Below are 15,028 nucleotides of genomic sequence, written 5' to 3' on the forward strand. Positions count from 1 at the left end.
GGGTGTCAGGGGGTGCATAAAAACCAAACCCCAACCCCTCTGTCCCCCCCCAGTTTACACGGTCGTGCTGCACCTCAAGAACGAGCTGAACCGCGGCACCTTTTTCATGACGCTGCAGAACCAGCCCGTGGCCCTGAGCCTGTACAGGCAGGTGAGGGGCAGAGAGACCCCTCCCCGGACCCCCTGCCCTCCCATGTCCCCCCCACCCCCCCCCTGACCCCCCCCCCCCCCCCCCAGTTCTGCCGGCACCAGGAGCGGGACACGCTGAAGGATCTGTACAACCAGGACGACAACCACCAGGAGCTGGGCAACTTCCACGTGCACTCCAGCTACTCTGAGAAGGTGAGGAGCCCACCCTCGGGGGGTTTGGGGTCCGAGGGTGCTCCCTGCCCACCCCTGGGGCGTGTCCCTGTCCCCGTGTGTGGGGCTGACGCGTCCCTGCCGTGTCCCAGCGGATCGAGGGCCGAGTGGGGGCCCTGCAGAACGCCCTGGACGAGTTCAACAAGGCCAGGAACGACTTCGCTGCCAAGGTGAGGGGCTGGGATGGGACCCCGGGGCTGGGATGGGGATCCTGGGGCTGGGATGGGACCCTGGGGCTGGAATAGGGATGCTGGGGCTGGGATGGGACCCCAGGGCTGGGATGGGGACCCTGGGGCTGGGATGGAGATCCTGGGGCTGGGACAGGGACCACAGGGCTGGGATGGGACCCTGGGGCTGGGATAGGGATGGTGGGGCTGGGATGGGGATCCTGAGTCTGGGACAGGGACCACAGGGCTGGGACGGGACCCTGGAGCTGGGGTGGGACCCTGGGGCTGGGATAGGGACCCCGGGGCTGGAATGGGGATCCTGAGTCTGGGACAGGGACCACGGGGCTGGGATGGAACCCTGGGGCTGAGATAGGGATGCTGGGGCTGGAATGGGGATCCTGAGACTGGAACAGGGATCCTGGGGACTGGCATGATCCTGGGGCTGGGTTGGGGATCCCAGGGCTGTGTTGGGGATCCCAGGGCTGGGATGGGACTCTGGGGCTGGGATGGGGATCCTGGGACTGGGATGGGGATCCTGGGACTGGGATGGAGATCCTGGGGCTGGGATGGGGATCCTGGGGCTGGGATGATCCCAGGGCTGGGACGAGGACCTCTGGGCTGGGCTAGGAACATCGAGGATGGGATGGGGATCCTGAGGTCAGGACAAGGACCCTAAGGCCGGGACAGGGATCCCAAGGCCAGGACAGGGATCCCAAGGGCAGGACAGAGATCCCAAGGCTGGGACAGGGATCCCGAGGCCGGGACAGGGATCCCAAGGCCAGGACAGGGATCCCAAGGGCAGGACAGGGATCCCAAGGGCAGGACAGGGATCCCAAGGCCGGGACAGGGATCCCAAGGCCGGGACAGGGATCCCAAGGCCGGGACAGGGATCCCAAGGCCAGGACAGGGACTGCAGGGTCACCTCTGTGTCCCAGGCCACCGAGGAGCAGATCAAGCTGCTGCGGCTGCAGCGGCACCTGCAGGAGGACTTTGACAAGCCCTACCTGGACCTGTCCCTGCATGACACCGTGTCCACCCTCATCCTGGACGGGCACCACAAGCGGGCGGAGCAGCTCTACCGGGAGTTCAAGATCCCCGACAAGAGGTGTGGGGGGCTGAGGGGGGGCTGGGGAGGGGGATCTGGGGGCTGGGGAGGGGTCTGTCAGCTCCACCAGCCCCCTGACCCCCCCGTGCCCAGGTACTGGTGGCTGAAGATCAGCGCCTTGGCCACGCGGGGGGACTGGGAGGAGATGGAGAAGTTCTCCAAGAGCAAGAAGTCGCCCATCGGGTACCTGGTGAGAGCTTTTCCTGCTCGGGATTGGGGTGGCACCAGGCACCCCCCCAGTGCCCTCCCACCCCTCCTCCTTCCCGTGTCCACCCCCCTGCCCTCTGTGTGCCCCCCCAGCCCTTCGTGGAGGTGGCGGTGAAGCACCACAACCGGTACGAGGCCCGCAAATACGCCCCCCGGGTGCCCCCCGAGCAGCGGGTCAAGGCCTTTGTCCTCGTGGGGTGAGTTAAGGGGGGACCCTGGGGGGGCCGTGGGGTCACACAGGGCGGGGGTTTGGGGCTGGGGGGGCGGCTGTGGGGGCACCGTGAGCTGTGTGCCCCTGGCAGGGGTTGGTCACTCAGGCCATGGGGGGCTGTGGGGGTGTTGCCCCCGCCCTGTGCCCACGCTGTGGGTGCCCCCCAGGGACCTGGAGCAGGCGGCCGAGGCGGCCATGGAGCACAAGAGCGAGGCCGAGATGAACCTGGTGCTGTCCCGCTGCTCCCCCGGCACCGACGGCGCCCTGGCCGAGAAACTCACCCGGGCCCGGGCACAGCTGCTCAAGAAGTGACCCCGGGGGGGCTGCAGGGACGCCCCCAGCCCCTGACGGCCCCCTCCTGGGGATCTGTGCCCCGGGTATGGGGATGGCAGCGAGGTGTCCGTGTCCTCCGGCAGCTGCTCCCAGCGCGAGTTTGGGAAACAAAACACGGCACCGGGACCCCCAAGTGGTGCAGGACCCCCAGCCTGGGGGCAGGGGGACCCCCACCCTCCCACCACGGCCCCTCCCTCCCGGTTCAATAAAGAGAAGAGCTCCCGCTCCTGTCTCTGGTCACAGATGCTCAACAGCCCCCATTCAGGGGGGCATTCGGGGGGACACTGGGGTCCAGGAGGGGTTCCTGGAGCAGGCCCTGGGGGGGGGTGTGGAAGGGGAGCTCACTGGGCGTCCCGAAGGGGTCCTGGGGAGACGCTGGGGGTCCCCTGGGGGTGTCCCTGGGACCCTCAAAGGGATCCTGTGGGGGTCATTCAGGGAGGACAGTGGGGTCGAAGAGGGGTTCCAGGAGGGGTTCCTGGGGTGGGCCCTGGGAGGGGTGTGGAAGGGGAGGTCCCTGGGTGTCCCTGAGGGTCCCGGGGTGTCCCCGAGGGTCCCGGGATGTCCCCGAGGGTCCCGGGGGGTCCCCAAGAGTCCTGGGATGTCCCCGAGGGTCCCGGGATGTCCCCGAGGGTCCCCGGGGGGGTCCCATCCCCGCAGTGCCTCCCCCGCCCGCCAGGGGGCGCCGCGGAGCGCTGCCGGCCCCGCCCACTCTGGTCACGTGCCGCGCGGTGCCGCGGTGCATTGTGGGCCGCAAAGATGGCGGCGCTGGGCGCGAGCCGGGCGGCGGCGGCGGTGAGGGGGGACAAGGGGGGACACAGCGGGGACAGCGGGGACAGGGGGTGTGCGGGCACCGCGGGCGGGATCAGGGGGCACAGGGACGGGGGGGTTGGCCGGGGAGAGAGGGGTCGGGCTGTGCGGGTCAGGGGGTCGCACCGGCTGTGGGGTTTGGGGGCTCGGGCCGGGCTGGGGGGTCTGTCTGGGCCGGGGGGGGTCAGTGTGGGCCGGGCGGTGTCACACGGGGCTGGGGTCAAGGTCGGGGCTCCAGGGGTGAAGGGTCTGTCCGGGTCGGAGGGGTCAGTGGGTGGGGGGGGGGGGGGGGGGACCTTGGGGGGGGGGGGGGGAGGCGGGGGGGGGGGGGAGGGGAGGGGCGGGGGGGGGCATTTCGGGGGGGCTGTTCAGGCTGGGGGGATCCGGTTGGGGAGTGTCGGACTTGGGGAGTTGTTAATTTTTTTTGGGGGGGGGCAGGCTGAGGAGGGTCTGCTCACTTTGGGGGTGGCTGGTCCGGGGGTTGCTTTGGGCTGGAGGAACATGTGGGGGGTGTCAGCCCAGCCTGGGGGGTCGGGGGGTGTTTGGGGATGGGGGGCACCCCCCGACGGGGCTGTCTGACCTCTGACCCCCCCGTGTCCCCCCCCCCAGGGCCTCCTGCGTGCCCAGAGCCTCGGGGGGTGGAGGGGCCTGAGAACCACGGCCGCCCTCACACAGATGCCCCAGGCCAAGGTGAGGGGGCGGCGGGGTGGGAATGGGGGTGGGAGTGGGGGATGAGGGGGGAAAAGGGGCTCAGGGGGGACCTTCTCCTCCCCACAACCCCCTGACAGGAGGGGGGAGCCGTGGGGGGTCGGGCTCTGCTCCCAGGGATCAAGGGACAGGACAAGGGGAAGTGGCCTCGGGCTGTGCCAGGGGAGGGTCAGGTGGGATATGGGGAAATTGCTCCTGGAATTCCTCCTGTCCAGCCCTGGCACAGCTGCCCAGGGCAGGGGGAAGGCCCCAGCCCTGTGGATGTGGCACTTGGGGACGTGGTCAGGGGTGGCTTTGGGGGACTGGGGGGTCTCTGAGGCTTTTCCCACCCAAAAGGTTTCCTGATCCATGTGCAGAGCTGTTCAGGACATGAGGGAAGGGCTGAGCCCGGGGTGTCCCCGTGTCCTTGAGCCAGGCCCAGCCCTGCCTGTCCCTCAGCTCCAGCCCTGCCTGTCCCTCAGCTTTGCCTCCTGGTATTTCCTGGCCGAACAGGAGCCGAGTGTGTGCTCTGGAAATCTGATCCCAGGATATTAAAGCTCCAAATTCATGACTCCTCTTTCAGTCCCCCCTTGCTCCTTCATTCCCCCTTCCCATGGCCTCGTGGAATCCTGGAGTCCCACTGCCTGTGCCCTCGTGTTCCTGTGGGTAAATCCCTGTCCCTGCCTGTGGATCCCTGATGCTGGATCTGGGAGATCCGTGTTGGATCCCAGCTCTGAGCAGGGAATTCCGGGCTGAGGAAGGTGGGAGCAGTGGAAGGAGGGCGTCAGGACAGCAGACAGCTCTGGAGGGGGCAGGGGTGGGTGTGGAACGACCCAGGAATTATCTGTGGGGCTGATTTGGGTCCTGGGCCACAAAACTCGTGTTTGGCAAAAATCCATGAGGTTGTGGGAGCACAGAGGGAGGGGGGGAGACTCCCATGGGAAGGGTCGGGAGCACCAGACCTGCTGGCAGCTCATGGAATCCTGCTGGGCACAGGGAGAGGCTATTTCAGGAAGTGCTGCCTGAGGAAAAGGTCTCTCCACTGGCACAGGGTCGGGGTGTCGGGTGTCCCTTGTGCTCAGGTGTCACCCTGGGGTGGCCTCAGGGCAGGGCAGAGCAGCACTGGGGGGGGTCACACCCCCAATTCGTGGGCAGGTTTGGGCCCTTCACAGGACACTGAGGGGCTGGAGCGTGTCCAGGGAAGGAGCTGGGAAGGGGCTGGAGCAGCAGGAGGGGCTGAGGGAGCTGGGGGGGCTCAACCTGGAGAAAAGGAGGCTCAGGGGGGACCTTCTGGCTCTCCAAGTCCCTGACAGGAGGGGGAGCTGGGAGGGATTTGGGCTCTGCTCCCAGGGAACAGGGGACAGGAGGAGAGGAAATGACCTCAAGCTGTGCCAGGAGAAGTTTAGTTGGATACTGGGAAAATTCCTTCCTGGAAAGGGCTGCCCAGCCCTGGCACAGCTGCCCAGGGCAGGGGGGAGTCCCCATCCCTGGGGGGATTTAACACCCTGTGGATGTGGCACTTGGGGACACGGCCAGGGGTGTCCCTGGCAGTGCTGGGGGGCACAGGGGCTTTTCCAACCCAGCATTCCATGATGCTGTAAGACCCCCGAGCCCCCTGGGCTCAGTGTCCCTGTGCCCACAGCAGATGTGTGCTGTGGAGGGGGGAAGGGACATTTTGCCCCTGGTGCAGGTCCCCTGGCCCTGACCCCCCCCGTGTCCCCACAGTCCCAGAATGCCAAGGCCGAGGGCACGTTCCAGGTGACGATGCTCCCGGGGGATGGAGTGGGCCCGGAGCTCATGCACGCCGTCAAGGAGGTGTTCAAGGTAAGGACCCTGCCCGGGTCCCACAGCCCCTCCTGCTGTCCCCGGGGCAGGGCTGGCACTGCCTGGCATCCCTGGGTGTCCTGGGGCCTGTGTCCTCACTGCCCAGCTCGGGGGCACTCGGGAGCAGTCCCTTGTCTGTCACACCAGTCACGGGCACGGGCAAGGGGCACCACAGCGGTTACACAGCTGGAAAATTCCTTCCTGGGAAAATTCCTCCTGGAAAGGGCTCTCCAGCCCTGCTACAGGCTGCCCACGGCATGGGGTGGTCACCAGCCTTGGAGGGATTTAGGTTGGATACTGGGAAAATTCCTCCTGGAAAGGGCTGTGCAGCCCTGGCACAGCTGCCCAGGGCAGGGGGAGTCCCCATCCCTGGGGGGGATTTAACACCCTGTGGATGTGACACTTGGGGACACGGCCAGGGGTGGCCTTGACAGTGCTGGGGGCGTCCCAGAGGGATTTCCCACCCTAAATATTCCATGATTTTATCAGTGTCACTGCTCCAGTGGGACCGAAGCGACCCCGAGGTGCAGGGTCAGCTTTCCGTGACCCCAGTTCCCTGAGCGGGGCCCTGGCTGGGTCAGGGCTGCCAGACCCCCCTGTCCCGGGCAGTGCCCTGTCCCCAGGGGTCCCGGGTGACTCCCTCCCTGTGCCAGGCTGCCCAGGTGCCCGTGGTGTTCGACGAGCACCACCTGAGCGAGGTGCAGAACACGGCGTCCGAGGAGAAGCTGGACCGCGTCGTGGACTCCATGAAGGAGAGCAAGGTGGCCCTCATAGGTGAGCTGTGCCCACAGCACGCCTGGCACCCCTCCTGCAGGCACAGCCCAGCTCCTGCGGGGAACCCAGAGCCCCCAGGGCAGCCCAGGGCTCGGGGGGCTCCGTGTCCAACAGCTCAGCCCCCACCCCTGGCTGAGGGGCTGCTGGAGCCACCTGGGCCCCCCTCGCTGCTCCTGGGGCAGGGCATGTCCCTGTGCTCCGTGTGCTCATCCTGCTCCGTGTGTTCATCCTGCTCCATGTCCTCATCCTGCCCCGTGTGCTCATCCTGCTCCATGTGTTCATCCTGCTCCATGTGCTCATCCTGCTCCGCGTCCTCATCCTGCTCCGTGTGCTCATCCTGCTCCATGTGTTCATCCTGGTCTATGTGTTTATCTTGCCCCGTGTGTTCATCCTGCCCCGTGTGCTCATCCTGCTCCATGTGCTCATCCTGCTCCATGTCCTCATCCTGCCCCGTGTGTTCATCCTGCCCCATGTGCTCATCCTGCCCCGTGTGCTCATCCTGCTCCATGTGTTCATCCTGCTCCATGTCCTTGTCCTGCTCCATGTCCTTGTCCTGCTCCATGTCCTTGTCCTGCTCCATGTGCTCATCCTGCCCCGTGTGTTCATCCTGCTCTGTGTGTTCATCCTCCTCCGTGTCCTCATCCTGCTCCATGTGCTCATCCTGCTCCATGTGTTCATCCTGGTCTATGTGTTCATCCTGCTCCATGTGTTCATCCTGCTCCATGTGCTCGTCCTGCTCCATGTGTTCATCCTGGTCTATGTGTTTATCTTGCCCCGTGTGCTCATCCTGCTCCATGTCCTTGTCCTGCTCTATGTGTTCATCCTGCCCCATGTCCTCATCCTGCCCCGTGTCCCCATCCTGCTCCATGTGTTCATCCTCCTCCATGTCCTCATCCTGCCCCATTCCTGCAGGGAAGATCCACACGCCCATGGAGTACAAGGGAGACCTGGCGTCCTATGACATGAGGCTCAGGTGAGGGAGGGCCCTGTCACCTGCCCGGGGCTGGGGAAAGGGTGTTAATTAATAGTTAATGAGCTGCTGGGGAGCAGGAAATCCCGAGGGACTGACTGGCTGTGGCCTGGGAAGCCAAAGTCCCGAGGGACCATGTGTGGCCCTGGATTCTGTGTGATCCCACTGCCCAGGGGGTCCCGGAGAAGGGGGGTGGCCCCCGGAACTCACAGGGGACAATCGCTGGGAAAACCCCACTAATTAATAATTAATGAGTTCTTGGGAAGCAGAAGATCCTGAGGGACCCTCTGTGGCCTGGAGCTGTCCCTGTGCACGGTGATCCTGAGGCCTTGGGGGTCCTGGATAGGGGGGTGGTCCCCAGTGCTGATAGGGAACAATCACTGGGAATGCCCTATTCATTACTAATTACTAATTATTAATTAATAATTACTGGTACTTATAGGGAATAATTACTGAGAATACCCTATTAATTACTAATTACTAATTACTGAGTTATTGGGGACACTCACTGAGAAAACCTGATTAATCCCTAATTACTGAGTTATTGGGGACAGTCACTTGGAAAGCCCTATTAATTAATAATTAATGAGGTTTTGGGGGCAATCAGTGGGAAAACCCTATTAATTAATAATTAATGAGTTTTGGGGGTCAATCAGTAGGAAAACCCTATTAATTACTAATTAATGAGTTATTCTGGCAATCCATGGGAATGCCCTATTAATTCCTAATTACTGAGTTATTGGGGACAATGACTAGGAAAGCCCTATTACTAATTAATGAGTTTTTGGGGTCAATCAGTGGGAAAGTCCTGTTAATTCCTAATTAATGAGTTATTGGGGGCAATCATGAGTTATTGTGGACAATCAGTGGGAAAGCCCTGTTAATTAGTTATTACTGAGTTATTGGGATCAGTCACTGGAAAAAGCCCTATTAATTCCAAATTACTGAGTTATTGGGGACAGTCACTGGGAAAGCCCTATTAATTAATAATTAATGAGTTATTGTGGCAATCCAGGGGAACACCCTATTAATTCCTACTTACTGAGTTATTGGGGTCAGTCACTGGGAAACCCCTATTAATTCCTAATTACTGAGTTATTTGGGATAATCACTGGATCAATTAATTAATAATTGTTAATTAGTAATTACTGAGTTATTGGGGACATTCACTGGTAAAGCCCTATTAATTACTAATTACTTGGAAAGCCCTATTAATTCCTAATTACTGAGCTACGGGGGACAGTCAGTGGGAAAGCCCTCTTAATTAGTAATTAATGAGTTATTGGGGATAATCAATAGGAAAGCCCTATTACTATTTAATGAGTTATTGGAGACAATCAGTGGGAAAGCCCTGTTAATTACTAATTACTGAGTTATTGGAGACACTCACTGAGAAAACCCTATTAGTTAGTAATTACTGAGTTTTTGTGGACTATCAGTGGGAAAGCCCTATTAATTAATAATTAATGAGTTTTTGGGGGCAATCATTGGGAAAGCCCTATTAATTACTGAGTTATTGGGGACAATCATTGGGAAAGCCCTATTAATAATTAATTACTTAGTTATTGGGGACAGTCACTGGGAAAGCCCTGTTAATTACTAATTACTGAGATATTGGGGACAGTCACTGGGAAATCCCTATTAATTAATAATTAATGAGTTATTGTGGTCAGTCACTGGGAAACCCCTATTAATTCCTAATTAGCGAGTTGTTGAGGTGAGTCACTGGAAAAACCCTATTAATTCCTAATTGCTGAGTTATTGGGGATAATCATTGGATCAATTAATTAATAATTAATTAATAATTAATTACCAATTGTTAATTAGTAATTACTGAGCTATTGGGGACATTCACTGGGAAAGCCCTATTAATTACTGATTACTGAGTTACTGGGGATAATCAGTGGGAAAGCCCTATTAATTACTGATTACTGAGTTACTGGGGACAATCAGTGGGAAAGCCCTATTAATTATTAATTACTGAATTATTGGGGACATTCACTGGGAAAGCCCTATTAATTATTGATTACTGAGTTATTGGGGACAGTCACTGGGAAAGCCCTATTAATAATTAATTACTGAGTTATTGGGTGCAATTACTGGGAAATCCCTGTTAATTACTCATTCCTGAGTGTGACCCTGCTGGGTGTGACCCTGGAGGTCCTGGTGGGGGTCCTGTGGGGGTGTCCCCGTGCCCCCAGCCCTGCCCTGCCGTCCCCAGGCGGAAGCTGGACCTGTTTGCCAACGTGGTGCACGTGAAGAGCCTGCCCGGGTACCAGACCCGGCACAACAACCTGGACCTGGTGATCATCCGCGAGCAGACCGAGGGCGAGTACAGCTCCCTGGAGCACGAGGTGGGCACTGCCACAGCTCCCTGGAGCACGAGGTGGGCACTGCCACAGCTGGGAACTGCCAGCCTGGAGAAGAGAAGGCTCCAGGGAGAGCTGAGAGCCCCTTGCAGGGCCTGAAGGGGCTCCAGGAGAGCTGGAGAGGGACTGGGGACAAGGCAGGGAGGGACGTGTGTTCCCACTGCCAGAGGGCAGGGATAGATGGGATATTGGGCAGGAATTCCTGGCTGGGAGGGTGGGGAGGCCCTGGAATGAATTTCCCAGAGAAGCTGTGGCTGCCCCTGGATCCCTGGAAGTGTCCAAGACCTGGGATAGTGGAAGGTATCCCTGGATGAGCTCTTAGTTCTCTCCAACCCAAACCATTCCATGATTCCCTGATTCCATGCTGAGCACAGTGTGGAAGTGCCTGGAGCAGCAGTGATGGAATTACAGGAGTTTTTAGGGATATGAACACCCAGCCCCAGTGAGGATGAGAAAAAGGGGACAAGGGGACATGGGTGTTGTCCTGGGTTAACCCCAGCCCTCAGTGCCCCCCTCTCCCTCCCCAGGGGGAGGAGAACAGGAAAGAAAAAGGTGAACATGGGTTGGGATAAGAAAAATTTAATAATTGAAACAAAATAATAATAGCAGCAATACTAATGCTAACTACTGGTACTAAAATATAAATATTATTTTTAATAAAATACAATTATAATATACATATAAGAATAATACAGATAATAATACATTATACATAATAAATTACATAAATACAATATAATAAATACAATGACAAGGAGAGGGAGATGAACAGACCCCAGGTGGAACAAGTGATGCCCAGTCACTCTCCCACCACCCACTGACCAGTGCCCACCAGTAACTGCCCCCTCCAGTTCCTGTCCTGGGCAGGACATTCTGGGAGCTGGGACACCCCTTTGGCCAGTCCTCCCCCAAATTCTCCTGCCCTGGCAGAGGGGGGGGCACCGAAATGTCCTTAATTTGTGGGGTGAGCAACCCCCACGACATCTGCCTGTCGCCATCATCATCCTCACCCTAAATCCCAGCGACTGGGGAGAGAGCTCTGTCCAGCCCAAGCCAGGGGGGTGCTGGGGACCTGCTGGGGGGGCTGGGGGTGCTGTGGGTGACCCCCCCTGTGCCCCCAGAGTGTGAAGGGGGTGATCGAGTGCCTGAAGATCATCACCCGCGCCAAGTCCCAGCGCATCGCCAAGTTCGCCTTCGACTACGCCACCAAGAAGGGCCGGGCCAAGGTCACAGCCGTGCACAAGGCCAACATCATGTGAGTGCCCTGGGCACACCGCTGTGCCCTCGGGGCTGGCACTGGGCTGGGGAGACACCCCGGGATCCCTTCTGTGGTGGCAGCGGTGTCACAGTGAGCGGGACACTGCTCTGGGGCTGAGCAGGTCTGGAGAACTCGGGGTCAGCGCAGCACCTCCAGGGCAGAGCTGTCCTCTCCCACCTCTGGACAGACAAAGCTGTCCTCTGCCACCTCTGGACAGACAGAGCTGTCCTCTCCCACCTCTGGACAGACAGAGCTGTCCTCTCCCACCTCTGGACAGACAAAGCTGTCCTCTCCCACCTCTGGACAGCCCAAGCTCTGATGGGGAGGTCACGGATGCTCCCATGACTTGGGGTGCTGTGTGTGAGCAGTCAGTTCTGTTCCCACAGTCTGCCAGGGTGGGAATCTGATGGGGTGCATTAACTGACCAACCCTAGGCCTGGAATTAGCACCTTCCTGGTGTAAACTCCTGCCATCTGTGCTTACCTCAAGTTCCTGCTGTGCTGGTTTATCTCCTGGGAGGTTCCTTTTGTGGCCTTGACAGTGCTTGAGACAGGAAATTGTGCTCCCTGAGTCCTTCCAGGTGTGTTCACCTGGCACAAACCACGTTCCTCTCAGAGGTGGCAGAAAGGGAGAGAGGGGCTGGGGGGGAGGAACAAAGCAGCACCAGAAGCCCCAACTCTTATCACAGACCCCAGTTCCAGTTGGGCACCTGCAGTTCCTGTTGGACACCTGGTGCCATAAGGATTCCCGTTTCCCACCAACCCTTCCCGGTGTTTGCCCTGTGCAGGAAGCTGGGGGATGGGCTGTTCCTGCAGTGCTGTAAGGAGGTGGCAGAGCTGTACCCCAAGATCAAGTTCGACACCATGATCATTGACAACTGCTGCATGCAGGTGAGGCCCCCCCCAAACCTGAGCCCTCCTGCACCACCCACTGCTGCTCCCCCAGGAGCTGCAACCCCAAAAGCTGCACCTGGACCCTTGCCCTGCCCCTCCATCCCTTGTCCAAATCCCTCTCCAGCTCTCCTGGAGCTCTGTTAGGCTCTGGAGGAGACCCTGGAGCTCACCCAGCCACCCCCAGGCCCCTCTGTGTTCCACCCCCCCGCCACATCCCAGGGGTGGGTCGAGCTGCCCCCGGGCGTGCAGGGCCTCACGTGCCCCCCGTGCCCCCCCAGCTGGTGCAGAACCCGTACCAGTTCGACGTGCTGGTGATGCCCAACCTGTACGGGAACATCGTGGACAACCTGGCGGCGGGGCTGGTGGGCGGCGCGGGCGTCGTGCCCGGGGAGAGCTACAGCGCCGAGTACGCCGTGTTCGAGCTGGTGAGCTGCCCCGGGGGGGCTGGGGGTCCCCGGGGACACCCAGGGGGGCACGGGGGGGCCCCCTCACCGTGGCCTCTGTCCCGCAGGGCGCCCGGCACCCCTTCGCCCAGGCTGTGGGCAGGAACATCGCCAACCCCACGGCCATGCTGCTGTCGGCCTCCAACATGCTGAGGCACCTCAAGTACGTGCTGGGCTGGGCCTGGGGGGCTGCTGGGGGGCTGCAGGGGGCTGCTGGGGGCTGACCCACTGCCCTGCCCCTCCCCAGCCTGGAACACCACTCCAACCTGATCTCGGACGCGGTGAAGAAGGTGATCAAAGGCGGCAAAGTGAGTGTGGGGCGGTGGGTCGGTCGGGGCTCTGTGTCCTGGGCGAGGCTCTGGCTCCTCTTCCTCTCTTCAGCTGCAATTCCAGCTCCTCTCCCAGCTGGAATCCCAGCGCCTCTTCTCTTCTAGCTGGAATTCTGGCTCCTCTCTCCAGCTGGAATCCTGGCTCCTTTCCTGTTTCCATCTGGAATCCTGGCTCCTCTCCTCTCCTCTCCTACACTTGTCCCCGGGGTCATGTGCTGGCAAGGGAGGGACTTCTGGCAGGGCTGAGGGACCCTCCATGGCCTTCTCCCCACCCCAGATCCTGGCAGGGTGCTTGAGGGACCCTCTGTGACCCCCATCCCCACCCCAGGTCCTGGCAGGGCTGGGGGACCCTCCATGGCCTTTTCCCCACCCCAATTCCTAGCAGGGCGCTCAAGGGACCCTCCATGGCTCCATCCCCCTGGCACTCGAGGGGCTCCTCTCTCTCCTCTCCTCTCCCTCTGGGAGCCGTTTCCCTCGTTCACCAGCAGTTTCCCCCCGTTTCTCCCCCTCCCTGTGTTGGATTTGCAGGTCCGGACTCGGGACTTGGGCGGTTACTCCACCACCTCCGACTTCGTCAAGTCCGTCATTGACAACCTGCACCCCCACTACGGGGCTTAGGACCCACCCCCGGCAGCCCCCACAGCGCCTCGGCCCCCCAAACCCCTCCCCAGACTCCCCCACCCCAGTCCAATCCCCCCGGGGAGAAGGGGGACTCCCCCCTGCCCAGCCCAGTAACTCCAGTAACCCCCGTCTCCCCAGTCCCAGTTCCCCCCAGTCGGGATGGCTCCACGAGGCCAGGGCGGATCTCAGGGTCCATTGGGGTGCTGGGGGGGACGGGGCAGTGCCCCAAACGCACAGGCAGCTTCCAGGGACATTGGGACCACCAGTACTGTGGGACCACCATTCCATGGCCCCTTGTGACTACGGGACCACCATTCCCATGAAGCTTTTAGCAATAAACGGGACCACAGGGCTCCCCCACCCTCCTTCCCCTACTCCCATCTGCTGCTGGCACAGGGACAAGGGGCCCTGTGGCTCCTGGGACCAGCCATGGTGCCACCCCGGGGGTCCTGGTGGCTCCTGGGACCAGGGACCAGCCCCAGCGTGAGCCCAGGGGTCCCTGTGGCTCCTGGGGTCGCTGTGGGGCGGGTGCTGGGCTGTGTCATCGTGCTGTGCTCTGTAACTCCTGCTTGCTAATAAAGGGTCCAACGCTTCCCTCCAGCCCGGGGGGTCACAGCCTGGGGGGCACTGGGCTGGGGGGAGAGGGGGGGCTCAGCCCCAGCCCCTCTTGTCCCCTCCTGGGGAGCAGCTCTGCCTGGGGAGGGGCTGCTCTGCAATAGGGGGGGCAGTGCTGGAACCAGAGACCACAGTGCCCGCAGGTGCCCGGAGTTTGGGGTGTCTGATGCCCATCACCTCGTGTGGGGCACGGGGGGGCTTCAGCCTCTCCCTGTGTCCCCACGGTTCCCCCTGCAGCCCCCGGGGTGCAGGGACAGTCTGGGGGCTGCCCAGGGCCCCTGTCCCACCGTGGCACTGCCCAGGCTGGGGCTGGGGGTCCCTTTGCCGGGGTCCCTCCCCCTCCCTAACCCTCCCCTCTCCTTGCAGGTGCGCACGGCGGACATGGGGGGCTACTCCACCTCCCTGGATTTCACCCAGGCCGTGATAGCTGCCCTGGAGGGGCACTGATAGCTGCCCTGGAGGGGTAGTGCCCGGGGTGGGACCCCTCCCGGCTCCTGCCCTGCCCTGCCCACCCGGTAAATCACTCCTTCCCTCCAATAAAGTGGCCTCAGGCCTGACCACGGTGCCATCGTGTCCCTGTGCCAGGGGGGAGAGCGAGGGCACCCCCTGGCACACACCAGGACAGGAGGGGTACACAACAACCTCGGCCCTTTATTGGGGCTCATCAGCCCGAGCGGGTCCTGCCCCCTGCACGGCACAGGGGGGGGACACGGCCACACACAGTCCCAGCCCCCCAGGGCAGGGACACGGCCACACACAGCCCAAGCCCCCCAGGGCAGGGACACAGCCCAGGGACACCCCACGTGCACCCAAACCCCCCCAAGGGAAGGAACACGGGGCTGGGGTAACACTGTGTAAGGCACAGCCCAGGGGCTGCTGGTGCCCAAAGGACTCACCCGCACGAGGGGCCACGACACGTTCAGTGTGGCCACTGTGCCAGGGGACAGGCCCAGGGCACTGCAGGGACACAGCAAGGGGCCGCCCCGAGCTCCTCCTGTCCCTCAGTCTCTCAGTCCGTCTGTCTGTCCATGTGCTGGAGCTCCTGCTCCAGCCCC

The 15,028-nt window shown here is 61.2% G+C and overlaps 2 protein-coding genes across 3 annotated transcripts; both read left to right on the top strand.

Annotated features, from left to right (window-relative positions):
- Nucleotides 1-53: 53 nt before the first annotated feature.
- LOC113981745 (vacuolar protein sorting-associated protein 16 homolog) lies at nt 54-2,615 on the top strand (the record flags this gene model as incomplete). The annotated part of the gene is made up of 7 exons (XM_027709308.1): nt 54-151; nt 238-342; nt 453-530; nt 1,463-1,632; nt 1,726-1,822; nt 1,933-2,036; nt 2,218-2,615. Coding segments are annotated over 7 exons (797 nt in total), but the record flags the coding sequence as incomplete, so codon positions are not given.
- A 509-nt stretch (nt 2,616-3,124) lies between these two features.
- On the top strand, nt 3,125-14,530 carry IDH3B (isocitrate dehydrogenase 3 (NAD(+)) beta). 2 transcript variants are annotated; one of them, XM_027709306.1, is made up of 12 exons: nt 3,125-3,172; nt 3,800-3,880; nt 5,603-5,701; nt 6,355-6,475; nt 7,388-7,448; nt 9,667-9,799; nt 10,936-11,069; nt 11,860-11,962; nt 12,244-12,390; nt 12,477-12,571; nt 12,656-12,716; nt 14,340-14,530. In XM_027709306.1, exons 1-12 carry the CDS (start codon nt 3,140-3,142, stop codon nt 14,418-14,420), a joined length of 1,149 nt encoding a protein of 382 aa, XP_027565107.1. In that variant the 5' UTR covers nt 3,125-3,139; the 3' UTR covers nt 14,421-14,530. The 2 variants fall into 2 exon arrangements, with proteins under 2 accessions (XP_027565107.1, XP_027565108.1); XM_027709307.1 differs by lacking the exon at nt 14,340-14,530 and adding an exon at nt 13,266-13,393.
- Nucleotides 14,531-15,028: the final 498 nt, after the last annotated feature.

This window comes from Neopelma chrysocephalum, unplaced genomic scaffold, assembly GCF_003984885.1.
Source record: "Neopelma chrysocephalum unplaced genomic scaffold, ASM398488v2 Primary Assembly neopelma1_96748, whole genome shotgun sequence".
NCBI classification, from domain to species: domain Eukaryota; kingdom Metazoa; phylum Chordata; class Aves; order Passeriformes; family Pipridae; genus Neopelma; species Neopelma chrysocephalum.

Bases quoted from the DNA above. Each gene is read 5' to 3' on its own strand.
- IDH3B (XM_027709307.1), top strand. From the start codon at position 3,140: ATGGCGGCGCTGGGCGCGAGCCGGGCGGCGGCG. The intron at 3,173-3,799 runs GCGGTGAGGGGG...CCCCCCCCCCAG, and splicing joins GCGCGAGCCGGGCGGCGGCG to GGCCTCCTGCGTGCCCAGAG. The intron at 3,881-5,602 runs GTGAGGGGGCGG...GTGTCCCCACAG, and splicing joins CACAGATGCCCCAGGCCAAG to TCCCAGAATGCCAAGGCCGA.